Source organism: Palaemon carinicauda, chromosome 6 (genome assembly GCF_036898095.1).
Source record: "Palaemon carinicauda isolate YSFRI2023 chromosome 6, ASM3689809v2, whole genome shotgun sequence".
Classification (NCBI taxonomy): Eukaryota; Metazoa; Arthropoda; class Malacostraca; order Decapoda; family Palaemonidae; genus Palaemon; species Palaemon carinicauda.
In genome coordinates, this window is record NC_090730.1 from 43,493,225 (window position 1) to 43,507,367 (window position 14,143).

Consider the following 14,143-nt stretch of genomic DNA (forward strand, 5'->3'; position numbering starts at 1 on the left):
AAACAGTCCTAATTCTCTGGCTTAATATTTTTTTCTCTCTCTCTCTCTCTCTCCTCTCTCTCTCTCTCTCTCTCTCTCTCTCTCATTTATGATGTAGTTGAGGTAACTTAATCTTAGATATAATATCGTTCTCTCTTAACACATTTGTTTAAAATCTAGTTACTTTCAAACGCGAAGGAGCTTATCTCATTTCTTGAACTAAATCATTTCCATTTGGGAATCACACAAATTTTATGTCGTGAGTCACGGCTTTTATTCAAGAACATTTTTTTTCGTGGTCTTATACATAACAAGATCAGTTTCATCATTTGGACTAAGGATCCAAGTCTAAACTCATGATTATATTGCTTTCCATGAAATATACTAATCTAAACGTTGAATTATGAATTTTAGAATAAATAAATCGTTAATATTTTAATACATTTTCTTTTCTAGACGAATTTTACTTTTGCATTTGTTTTTCTGTAATAGGTTGATTTCTTTATCTTCAGGTTACGGTTGAAGATTGCTTGATAATAACAACAGTTTAGTATATTAAAAACACCATATAATCATTATAATTCACAACTGTTGATAGAAATTTCTTTCTTTATTGTTGATATAACCACAAATGGATGTATTGCACATGGTGTTAACAAAGTCTGGGTACATAGGAAATATCACTATTTTATTCATTTATGTTATTTTTCCGGTCCAGATCGAACGATGTTCTGTCTAAACTATTGTTCATCAACATTAGATTCATATAGAATTGTTTGTTTTAAAAGTATATGTTAATCTCCTGTAAACCTAGCCTTTGCAGACACCTTGCATAATCCACAAGAAGAAGCAAAAGCAATTTTACCGACTTCATAACGTTTTGAACTTATTAAAGAAGTATTTTTAACGCAGCTTAAAACTATGTTGTTGCACGTTGCACTTTGCAAGAAGGAGGAGGAATTGCATTTTTTATTTCATCGCAGGTAGTTTGTGTTTGTGCATAGATGGAATACTTATTAATCTATCGATTTGATATTATCAAACTTACGAGAATTTAACTGACGACTGATAGATTTTGACTTTGCCCGTCACATAACTAACGATGCTGTCTCGATTTGCTTAGACTTGATTTCTTAGAAAAGACAATGTCAAACTCTAGCCGAATTTATAAATTTGTTTAATGTCTAATGTGACATAATTCAGACAGAGTATCTTTAATATTTTGGTACTTAAAGATGATAGAGAAATAATTCATATTTTTTTTTTAAGCTGACTTTTGCTAAGAACTCTTAAGATCAGGAAAGTTTAGGATTGAATGTCTTTTGCCATTGGTCTTAAATCAAAGGCTTCTCAATATAGCGTTTAAGGGATTATTTTTACAATACGCTTTTAGATGAAACATAGAGAAAGAGGCATTTCCTGCAAACACCAGAGAGGAAAATATCTGGTATATTGATCTTCTTCAACTTCAGATAGTAAATCTATTATTCTACAAGTAATTTTGGGACACCATTAATGATAGATGTTATTAGATTAATTTTGACAGAATGGAGATACTTTATCATATGAAATGTGGATAAGAGAAGAAAAACGAAACAAAATGTTTAGAAAAGGATATGAAAAGAAAACATTACATTTGCTATTCTTGCGGCTATTTCAACTATATTCTCCAATACGACAATACCAAGAAGTGATTCACACACATATCTAACCTAAAATAGAACAGATATAATTATGAAAATTCAATTTGTCTATAATTCTATCAGTGAAAATACCGGTAATTATTGAAAAAAAAAAAAAAAAAAAAAAAAAAAAAAAAACCTATTTCCTTTATATCAAAGTCAAAGACACACGGCTTGGTCATTTTCATTGGGCATCGCAGTAATACCGTCTCTGTGGGCTAGGAATAAGTTGTGAAGCCGAGGTGGGAGGCAGGGTGGGGGATGGGAGGTCGCGTGGCAGAGAGGAGAAGAGGCTTGGGCACTGGTTGTGTGAACCTGTTCTGGTCACTATTGTAATATTTGATAACCCAAAAACACTCCTTAGTCTACTGCCCATACAGTAAGTGAACTTTGATTATTAAGCCTTTTACAAGTAGATTATATACACAGTATATTTGACCTCATTAAAAATTCTGTAATTTCTCTTTAGAGGGATTTGTTCCAGAAGGTAAGAGATCTCTTCTTACACGCAGCTGATAAATAAAATGATGTCGAAAATCCTTGCAAGTTATCCACCATAAATCCACACAAGAAATATAACTCCATCCAGCATAACAACAGATTATGATCGCTTACAAAAACCAATTAAATTATTCATCATCCGAAAAATAAGATTATTCAAGTTGCAGAGATAATGAATTATTATTATTATTGTTATTATTGTTATTATTATTATTTATAAGATGTAATGTCACACGATCACTAGGATATAAGAAAGTCCCTAGAAATACAATGTTAACTAAAACCAGAAACATTAAGCTCAACTCTAACTTTAGTTTTTTGTGATCAGCGGAGACACTTTTGTACAACGCCAACTGATCATCTTATGGTTCCCCGAGAAACCCAATTCACCCCAGTACCATCACATTCTTTTTATCTTTCTGTTTTTATTCCGAGGATGAAAACAGAAACTGTTCCTTTTTAAGCGTTTCAGATAATATTTTTTCTAGTAATTAGAACAGGATTATTACTTCTGTTGAAATTTGCGGTTCATGACTAATATGTCATTAGTAGGTAGTAGGTTGGCAAGGGCACCAGCCACCCGTTGAGGTACTACCGATAGAGAGTTATTGGTTCCTTTAACTGACCAGACTACTACATTGGATCCTTCTCTCAGGTTACGGCTCATTATCCTTTTACATACACATGCACCGAATAGTCTGGAATAATTTTTTTCATATTCTCCTCTGTCATACACCTGGAAACACTGAAATTGTGTCATATTCTCCAGTCATAGTGTTATTATTATTATTATCATTATTATTATTATTATTATTATCATTATTATTATTAAATGCTAAGCTACAACCCTAGTTGGAGAAGAAGGATGCTATATGCCCAGGGGCCCCAACAGGGAAAATAGCTCAGTGGGGAAAGGAAATAAGGAAAAATAGAATATTCTATGAATACTAATAACATTAAAAAAATATATTTCCTATATAAACCATAAAAACTTTAACAAAACAAGAGGAAGAGAAACTAGAAAGAACAGTGTGCCCAAGTGTACCCTCAAGCAAGAAAACGCTTAGATTACCAAACATTTCCTCCTCGCTCAAGGGGTTAACTACTGGAATGTAATTGTTCAGTGGCTACTTTCCTCTTGGTAAGGGTAGAAGGGTCTCTTTAGCTATGGTAAAAAGCTCTTCTAGGAGAAGAGCACTCCAAAATCAAACCATTGCGCTCTAGTCTTGGGTAGTGCGATAGTCTCTGTACCATGGCCTTTCCGTGTCTTGGGGTAGAGTTCTCTTGCTTGATGGTACACAAGAAAACTCTTAGATTACCAAACATTTCTTCCTCGCTCAAGGGGTTAACTACTGTAATGTAATTGTTCAGTGGCTACTTTCTTCTTGGTGAGGGTAGAAGGGTCTCTTCAGCTATGGTAAAAAGCTCTTCTTGGAGAAGGGCACTCCAAAATCAAACCATTGTTCTCTAGTCTTAGGTAGTGACATAGCCTCTGTACCATTGCCTTTCCCTGTCTTGAGGTAGAGTTCTCTTCCTTGACGATACACTATCTTATTTCTCTTCCCATTTTTTTTCTAAAGTTTTTTATAGTTTATATATGAAAAAACATATTTTAATGTTGTTACTTTTAAAATATTTTATTTTAATTGCTAATTACTTCGCTTGTAGTTTCCTTATTTTCTTTCCTCACTTGGCTCGTTTCCCTGTTGCAGCCTGCAGGCTTCTATATTCTGCTTTTCCATCAAGGGTTGTTGCTTAGCAAATAATAATAATAATGATAATAATAATAATAATATTAATAATAATAATAATAATAATAATAATAATAATAATAATAATAATAATAATAATAATTGCTGCGGTATAGTGCAAAGGTTTTGGCAATGAATGGGAAATCTTTTGCTCTAAATTCCAGAATTGCTGGATCAAGAGTGAGTCAGTAATCTTTTTGAAGGACTCTGTTAAGATAAAGAGGACTGGTTACTGTTTAATTGAATTGGCTAAATTAATCTTTTTTCAACTATTAATGTTTTTCTGTTCTCTGGATGCAATATTTACCATTAATTTCGAATACAATTAACTATTACTTAAGAATCCTATATGAAATGCTTTTGTTTGCACAGTAGATCATTCAAGGTAGGTCTTCAGAATTAGAAAGTATATAAAATAGATGAGGTTCCAGCCCCATATCAAAAACTTTAATACCTTCAGATATTAGCATGTTGCCACCCCACACCCTTGAATCACTGTAACGGACAAAATTCTCAACAATACAAACTTTCCCCTTACGTTATCATCAACTGGATTATTGAACAGAAGAAACAGTAAAACAAATCATAATCTTGCAACTATATTTCCTACAAACTAAAATACTTAATACACAATCAACAACATTCAAATAACCTTATACTTATTATTGGTCCTTAAATTATAATTCTTAAAACTACACTTATATAAAACCATCTCAAATAAACCCCCTAAACGTAATATTCAATATAGGAAACCAGCCGCACTAAAAGAAAATATAAATAAAAAAAACACCAAGAACAATACCACAACCACACACACACACACACACACACACACACATATATATATATATATATATATACACATGGACACGCTTCCAGATAAGCTGAAAAATCTTTTGATTTACGGCAATGACACAACTGGATGGCATACGATAACCTTCCTCCTAACACAATTAACACCGATTGAGTCCAAATACAAAAAAGCAGTCATTTCCAAGTTCTAATATTAGCAGGGTCAAAATTCATTAATCCTCATACAAGCAATCTCCAAAATGAGGAATTATGGTCATTCTTAGCTATCTAAACTGTCGCACTATAACCAGAGATAAATAATAAACTTTTTCACTATCATACACAATCACGACTAGCAAGGATAAACAGAATTGTACTTACTGATAAAATAAATAATCACTTCCAAAGCTGGCAAAATAAATATAAAATCCAGCGCCCACAAGCAAAACTGCCTCTGTCAGCAGTTAATCAAAAAAAGCATTCGCTTAAGACATTCATCACTCTCCTAAAGTAGCTACCAAAAATAAGCAAAAAACCTCAATTACACCAACAGTCTTTCTCACAACAAACAATCATTTGGTAAAACAAAACGCAAATTAGAAAGCAATAAAATGATCCTCCATAGCGTAAGCTCTCTAATACATCACACCAAAAGCTCATATTCTAAGTGTGAACTCGAGTCACTCTTATGAAAGACCTCATGATTCCCGAGGAAGATGAAGATGACAAAGCAGCATTAGTAGAGGGAAAAAATGGAAAATTGGGCTAAGGTATATTATTTTAATTTGAAAAATTAATTTTAAACTTATCTTTTTGAAAGTGAATTAATTGTCAGGACAAAAGTCACTGGTTCTTGAGTAGTTTATGAACTTGGCTTAAAATATTTAATTAGAAGACAGAGAGAGAGAGAGAGAGAGAGAGAGAGAGAGAGAGAGAGAGAGGTTGATGAATGCGAGGCTGGGAAAAGAAATAAACCCCAATGGGTCTTGGTCTCCAAGCATCACTAAAACGTCATTCACCATTTAAAGTTAGATCACATATTTGACTCCAGTCCAACGCTTTCTTGAAAGAGTGGTTTATTGAGAGCCAGTGGTGCTGGACGATCCATATTTCTTTCCACATATTTTAGTGTAGGCTAAATGTAAACTGAAGGTTCTCTTCGACCAAAATATATGTTGACTTACACTATAATAAAAAACTGAATTGAAATCGTAAGCAGATTTTATCTCTTTGGCTATATATTAAGCTTCTTTTATAATTCATTTCTATTAAGTTATGTTTCCTAATCAATATAGTGCATTATTATTATTATTATTATTATTATTATTATTATTATTATTATTATTATTATTATTATTATTATTATTATTAGCAGCCAAGATACAACCTTAGTTGGAAAAGCCAGACGGTATAGGCCCAAGGGGTCAAATAGGGAAAAATTTATCCCAACGAGCAAAGGAAATAAGGAAATAAATACACTACAATTGAAAATTTAAATGTTTTGAGAACATTAACATTAAAATAGATCTTTCATTTATAAACGATCAAAACTTAAAAAAACAACAACAAGAGGAAAAGAACTCTAACCCAAGACAGTGGCAGACCCTGGTACAGAGTGTCCTCCTTATAGAGCTTCTTGTCATAGCTAAAGAGTCTTTTTTTTTTTATCTTAAAAGGAAGAAAGTAGCCGTTGAACCGGTACAGTGCAGTAGTTAACCCCTTAAGTGAAGAAGAATTGTTTGGTAATCTCAGTCTTGTCAGGAGTATGAGGACAGAAGAGAATATATAAAGAATAGGCCAAACTATTCGGTGCATGTGTAGGCAAAAGAAAAATGAGCTGTAACTTGAGAGCGGGATCCAATATAACAATGTATGGGCAGTCAATGGACCCATCATGTGGTTGGTGCCTTGACTAACCTACTACCTACTACTACATAACGTAATGTATAATGTAATGTAAATATTTTTCCTTTATACTACAGATTTTTGTGTTAAAAATTTTGCTGCAAAATTTCATATCAACCTGCTATTGACACGGCATTATTTACTTTCTTTAAATAGATGGAGAAAACAATATTTATTTTTCCTAAAAAAGTATATTTCCATTTGAAGAAATAAACACATAAACAATGCTTGAAACATTGGCTTTGAGCGCCTTTATCCTAGTTATAACAATTTTAGGCCATTTGAACTTGATATAATATTAGTAAAAGTTCAGCATTAGGACTTCGCTTTATTTCTCAAGGGTAAGGATTTCTTCGTTCAAGAAATAGTGTACCCAAAATGTCCCATTTAACACAAACATATAGAGCAGAGCAGTCTGCGGAAATCAGAAAAGACTTGACAAGAATGGAAGTAGGAGAAATGAACAGAAAGAGAATTTCATCAACTTCTTGAAGCAATTGTAGAGATTTCACCAATTCTATACACCTTAAAATATGCCGCTAAAGGAGACTTCCGCTGATGTGAGATAACACCTAGACAGCTACCTGCCAAAATGCGGTATAATCCAAACCCCTTCAAGATGTGTTTTTTGTAATTGCGACAAGAAAGCTATCTTTGCCTACCAATATTTTGAAGTTTTATTGAAAGCATGCGTGTGCTTCTGTTTGAGAGAGAGAGAGAGAGAGAGAGAGAGAGAGAGAGAGAGAGAGAGAGAGAGAGAGATAGGAAATGTTTATAATTACTGAACTAGAAAAGAAATAGATTTTGGTACCAAAGTGTAGCAAAAGTGTCATACCTTTTTTATGGGTAAAATTCATGATTCCATTATTATGTACTTGACATTATAAAAATATTTAACTAATGCGCTAGAGGTTACGGACGCTTCATATTTAACTAGGATTTTGAAATTCTTTCTAACACAAATTGAAAGTCTATCTTTATATCTCCATACGTTTCTGCACTTAGCTCAGAATTAGGATATGTGCCTTATATCTTTAATAAATAAATAATTACCCGTAACAATAGTTGAGAATCCATTTGTATGATTTGCATAAAATGAATTCTCTTTTATTCTTGGCATCCTACAAATGAAAAAGTTTTTGTTTCTTCTTTTCCAGGATTCTTTATTCATGTCCTTCCGAATATCCTTTCCAGCCCTGCACGAAATAACCCGGTAGATTACCTTGTGAACCAAAAGAAGGAAAAGCGGAGGTGTATGATAATAAAAGGGACTGTCACATCGAAGAAGAATAATTTCTTTTATACGGGATCGTGGGAACACTTTTGACGGTTCCGAGGATGGAGGCTAGACTGGACCCAACCTCTTCTGATAATGGAGTTATAAAGAAGAATTTCAAAATGAAGTAAATAATAAACTCCGAGTTCTAAAGGTCGTAGAAAATGTGGCCAAATACAGTAGATATTTTCCTTGGAGAGCAATCTCTCTCTCTCTCTCTCTCTCTCTCTCTCTCTCTCTCTCTCTCTCTCTCTCTTCACTTCCAATCCGACAAAACTAAACTTGGCCATGAAATACTTCACTGTATAACATCAAAAGCTACGTTTTTTTATGCTTGAATGCATTTACTTGTACAAGTACCATGTTTGCTTCAGTATACGATCTCTACTTTGAGGAAGAGCATATCATATGTCATCATCTGTCATATGATAAGACTGTTTACGCTCTCTCCCAAATACAGAAATTAATTCAGGTTTTATTCCCTCTACCAATAATTCCATCTAATTTATAATTATCGTGATATTCGGGGAAGGTTATAGCTCCTGTAGAGCTTTCTCTTCCAAGACCGTCTCCAATCTTAAGAATAAATATTTTTATGTTTATCATCACGAAGAGTAACTGGTAATTTACCCCGCTTAAATCATCAAACGAATAATAATAATAATAATAATAATAATAATAATAATAATAATAATAATAATAATAATAATAATAATAATAATAATAATAATAATTTAGAGATTTTACTTACACGGTTTCTCGGCAATTTTGCTGCATGCTCAAGATCATATGGGTATCATTATTCTGAGCCCATGCACACACATACAAATTTATGTATATATTTATATATAAATACACACAGATATATATATATATATATATATATATATATATATATATATATATATATATATATATAATGTATGTATATATATACTGTACATACAATATTCCCTCGCCATACCTCGGCTCATGTTTCGCGGCCTCAGTGCATTGCTGGTTTTTAGATATATACGTGTTTTTAATTTTGTGTATTTCCTGCTTAACCGCACAAACCTGTGAGATACGACAAAAGTGTAATTTTTGATAGAAAAAGCAAGTCGCAGCATACCGCCTTTTCGGCTCTAGCATGAGATCTTACATGGCACATCGCTGGCTGAGAGGCAAGAACAAGTCATCCATTGAGAGCATGGAGAATTGTATCCTAGGTGCTGATTGACCATGGAGCACAGCGTCACCTTGCAGTATCTCGCCTTGCAGCTTCTCCCACAGACACATCAATTGGGTTTACGTCATATGACAGTAACTTTTTATAAAGCTGTGTTAGTGAACCTAAGCTGCATAAGAAGATGTTGATCATTATTGAAAAGGTGAAATTTCTCAATATGTTGAAAGAAGGCAGAAGTTTCGTGGAAGTCGGACACCATTAAAACCTCAAAAAGTTGACCGTTCACTGCATTAAGAAAGATGAGAAGGATATCATAGTCATTATTCAAGCTAGGTAGCAATATCTTCAACAATGAGTCGAACCCCATACTAAGAGAGAGAGGAGAGAGAGAGAGAGAGAGAGAGAGAGAGAGAGAGAGAGAGAATGTAAAATCAAAACTGTTTTATAATTAAATATCTTTTGAGATATTACTGCTAGAGAGTTATAGGGCCCTTTAACTGGCCAGACAGTATTACATTGGATACCTTTCTCTGGTTACAGCTGTCTTTTACTTTACTTACACATACACAGTCTCCTCTGTCCTCATACACTGCCATCACTGAGATTACAAAACTGTAATTGTTTAGTAGCTACTTTCCTCTAGTTTAGGGTAGAAGAGACTCCTTAGCTATAGTAAGCAGCTCTTCCTGGAGAAGGACACCCCAAAATCAAACCATTGTTCTCAAGTTCTGGGTTGTGCCATAGCCTCTATATCATGATCTTCCACGGCATTAGGGTAGAGTTCTCTTGCCTGAGGGTACACTCAAGCACATTATTCTATCTCATTTCTCTTCCTCTTTGTTTTTTTTTTCTAATTTTCTATAGTTTTACATGAAAGATCTATTTTAGTGCTGTTGATATTCTCAATTATTTCATTCTAATTGTTCACTACCTCTCATGAAGTTCATCTATAACCATATTTCCCTTTCTTACTGGGCTATTCTTCCGCTGTTGATGTCCTTGGGCTTATAACATATTGCGTTTCAAACTATGGTTGTAGCTTAGCTAATAATAATAATAATAATAATAATAATAATAATAATAATAATAATAATAATAATAATAATAATAATAATAATAATAATAATAATAATAATAATAATAATAATGTTTACAGTAACTGATTATATACTTTTCACTGAGCATACTGTACACAAAGGAAAAATCTATATATTTACCAAGGAACTTCTCCTAATTTTGTGTAGCCAACAGTAAAACAGCCTAACGAGAGACTCAGCTGAGTTTAGTTGGTACTGCCAGGGTGCCAAAGCCCACTCTCCCCGTTATTCACCACAAATGAAGTTTTATAAGCTTAATTCCTTACTGCTGCTACCTGAACGGTTGTGAGGAAGCAGCAGGGCCTACCGGAATTGCATCACAATCGCTTGCCATTTATTCCTATGTTTAGCATACTCCCTTGCCTCTCTCACATCTATCCTCCTATCACACAGAGCTTTCTTCACTCCATCCATCCACTCAAACCTTGGCCTTTCTCTTTTACTTCTCCCATCAACTCTTCAGTAGACAGGTACTTTCCATTCTCTCTACACGGCCAAACCACCTCAACATATTCATATCCACTCTAGCTGCTATATAATTTCCTACACCTGTTTTCATCCTCACTAATTTGTTCCTAATCCTATCTAATCTAGATACACCAGCCATAATCCTCTGACCCTTCATCTCAAATACATTAAATTTCTCTATCTCCACCACTTTCATTCCCCAAAACAGCGATCCATACATCATATTTGGTACAATCACTTTTTTCATATAGAACTCCTTCTAGATTCATTCCTAATCCTCTATTCTTTACCATTCCCTTCACTTCTCCCAACACTTTACATCCTTCATTCACTCTCTGACATACACCTGCTTGCACTGCACCATTTGTTGCAACAACAGACCCCAAGTACTTAAACGGATCTACTTCCTCAAGTGACTCTTCATTCAACATGACAGTCAACCTAACACCGCCCCCTCCCTTCTCATGCATCTCATAACCTTACTCTTACCCACATTACCTCTAAACTTCCTTCTCTCACATACTGTTCCAAACTTGTCACTAACTGACCAAGCTTTTTCTCCGGGTCTGCAACCAGTAGAGTATCATCCGCAAACAACAACTAATTTACCTCCCACTAATGATCAGTCTCATTTATCAGTTTCAATCCTTGATCAAGCACTCGAGCATTCACCTCTCTCATCACTCCATCAACAAACAAAATGAACAACCATGGCAACATCACATATCCTTGTCTCCGACCCACTCTCACTGGAAACCACTTGCACACTTGATTTCTTATCCTAACAAACGTTTTACTGCCTAAATAGAAACTCTTACCTGCTTGCAACAACCTTCCTCTAATTCCATATAACCTCATCACATTCCACATCGCTTCTCTATTAACTCTGCCAAATGCTTTCTCCAGAACAGTAAATGCAACATAAACCTCCTTGCCTTTTGCTGAATATTTCTCACATATCTGCTTGACTGTTAAAATATGATTAATACATCTTCTACCTCTTCTAAAGCCACCCTGTACTTCCAAGATTGCATTCTCAGTTATATCCTTAATCTTGTTGATTAGTACTTTACCATACACTTTTGCAACACCACTCAACAAACTAATACCCCTTGAATTACAACACTCATGCACATCTCCCTTACTTTTAGATAGTGGTACAATACATGCACACCAAGTTCACTGGTACCAATAACATAAAACACATATTAAACAATCTCCCCAACCATTCAAGTACAGTCACACCCCCTTCCTTTAACATCTGTCCTCACACCATCCATACCAGGTGCTTTTCCTACTCTTGTATTATCTAGCGGTCTCTTCACTTCCTTTCTTTTAATACCTTTCTCATTTTCATCTCCCATCACTGGCACATCAACACCTGCAACAGCTATTATATCTGCTTCCATATCATCATCAATATTCAGTAGCTTTTCAAAATATTCCACTCACCTTTTCCTTGCCTCCTCTCATTTGAACAACATTCCATTTCCATCTTTCCCTGTCTCTTCAATTCTAGAACCACCCTTCCTTACTCTCTTCACTATTTTTCAAAACTCATTCTCCTCATATGAACGACCCCAACCCATGACCCAAACCTCTAGTCTGCCACTCTCTTTGCATCAACTACCTTACGTTTTAATTCTACATTTTTCTCTCTAAATGTTTTATATTTTTATACACTATTACTCTGCAGTCATCCTTCAAATCCCTCTTTTTCGCTTCTACTTTTATCTTCACTCCTTTATTCCACCATTCACTAACTTCCTCATGCTGCCTCCAACAATCCTCTTGCCACATACATCACTTGCTACCCCAACATAATTTTCTTTTACTAGCTTTCATTCTTCTAAATTACCAGTTTCTCTCACTTTCACTCTGTCATATGCTATTTCCACAATTTCTTGATAATCACTTTTTACCTCTGGTTTTATTAACTCTTCAACCTTCATTAATTCCCTTTTACATTCCTCCATTTTTTTCCCCCACTCTTTTGCTACAATTAATTTTCCTTCAACCAAAAAAGATCAGGCATACCGTTATCCATACCCCTAAACACTCATGAATATCTTTCAATCTTCCAAACATCCTTCTAGTTATCAACACATAATCCATTAATGCCTAATCTACGACCCTTCCATTTGTCACTCTTACCCATATATACTTGTTATTATCTTTCTTTAAAAAAAAATACAACTTGTCATCAGCTCTTGCTCAACAAACATATCTACCAATCTCACCACTCTCATTTTCGCCTGGTACACCATACTTCCCAATGGCACCTTCTACCTCTCCGCTACCGACTCTAGCACTTCCGTAACCCATCACAGCTAAATAATTCCTTCTATCCAGTCCTTTTACACGCCTAATTAATTCATTCCAGAATTGATTCAGCTGTTCTTTACTTCTCTTACAAACTGGCCTATACACACTAACAAGGGCCCAACATTCCCTGCCCAACCTAACCCTTACCCAAATTACCCTAGATTATCGAAACCTCCCTCCATTCCATACTTTCTCCTGCTCTTCCCTTTTCAATCCCAGGCACTCTACCAGGTACTTCATCAAACATCACTTAACAGTTCCCTTTTAGCTTTGTCTCACGAAAAAATATATCCATCCTTCTATTCCTAAACATACTTCCAATCTCACATCTTTTACTCACTATCGTACTACATCAGCACACATTCAGACACCACAAAACTAGAGAGCGCAGGAAGCAGTCACTCTCCCCCCAAGCTCCTCACCCTTGATATCTCTCAGGAAAATATTACAGGAGAGGGAGTTCCCAATCCGATCGTCTCGTTCCTTTTAGTCACCTCTTATGATACAAAAGGATATGTTGGTGCTATTCTAATTTTTGTTATGCCCCTGCAGCGACAGGGGCCTTAACCTACTAAGTGATTTCTGTATAATACTATATAAGCGTGTAGGGAAGGACAATATAGATATAGAGTAGTTTGATATTAGCATGGGGAGGTTTATCAAGGTTTAAATATATATCTATATATATATATATATATACATATATATATATATATATATATATATATATACATATATATATATATGATATATATATATATATATATATATATATATATATATATATATATATATATATATATATATATATATATATATATATATATATATATATATATACAGTATAGATATATATACAGTATAGATATATATACAGATATATATATATATATATATATATATATATATATATATATATATATATATATATAATATAATAAGAAATATAATGAAAATAAATTAAGACCGGATACATGGGTAGATAGATAAGCAAACATACATGAATCTATGAGCATGACTAGAGTCGGTCTATGCTTTTTACCTAGGTCTCTTGATCTCCTCATTAGACGAATAATATAAACACAGAACCTTCTTGAGTACTCATAACACTTCCGTGTCGGATAAACAAAAATTAATCATGAAGGTGAATTGTAAAGGAGACGATAACTTGGTCCCTCATTGCAATGCTTCTCCAGACT

At 34.2% G+C, this 14,143-nt stretch overlaps 1 protein-coding gene across 1 annotated transcript in view; it reads right to left on the reverse strand.

Annotated features, from left to right (window-relative positions):
- LOC137642975 (uncharacterized) overlaps nucleotides 1-12,028 on the reverse strand; it is a 43,756-nt gene extending 31,728 nt beyond the window's left edge. The window contains exons 1-2 of the mRNA XM_068375834.1: nucleotides 11,893-12,028; nucleotides 11,438-11,587 (exon numbers count right to left, since the gene is read on the reverse strand). Of these exons, the coding sequence (XP_068231935.1) occupies nucleotides 11,438-11,587; nucleotides 11,893-12,028 (286 nt within the window). The remainder of the gene's footprint in view (nucleotides 1-11,437; nucleotides 11,588-11,892) is intronic.
- Nucleotides 12,029-14,143: the final 2,115 nt, after the last annotated feature.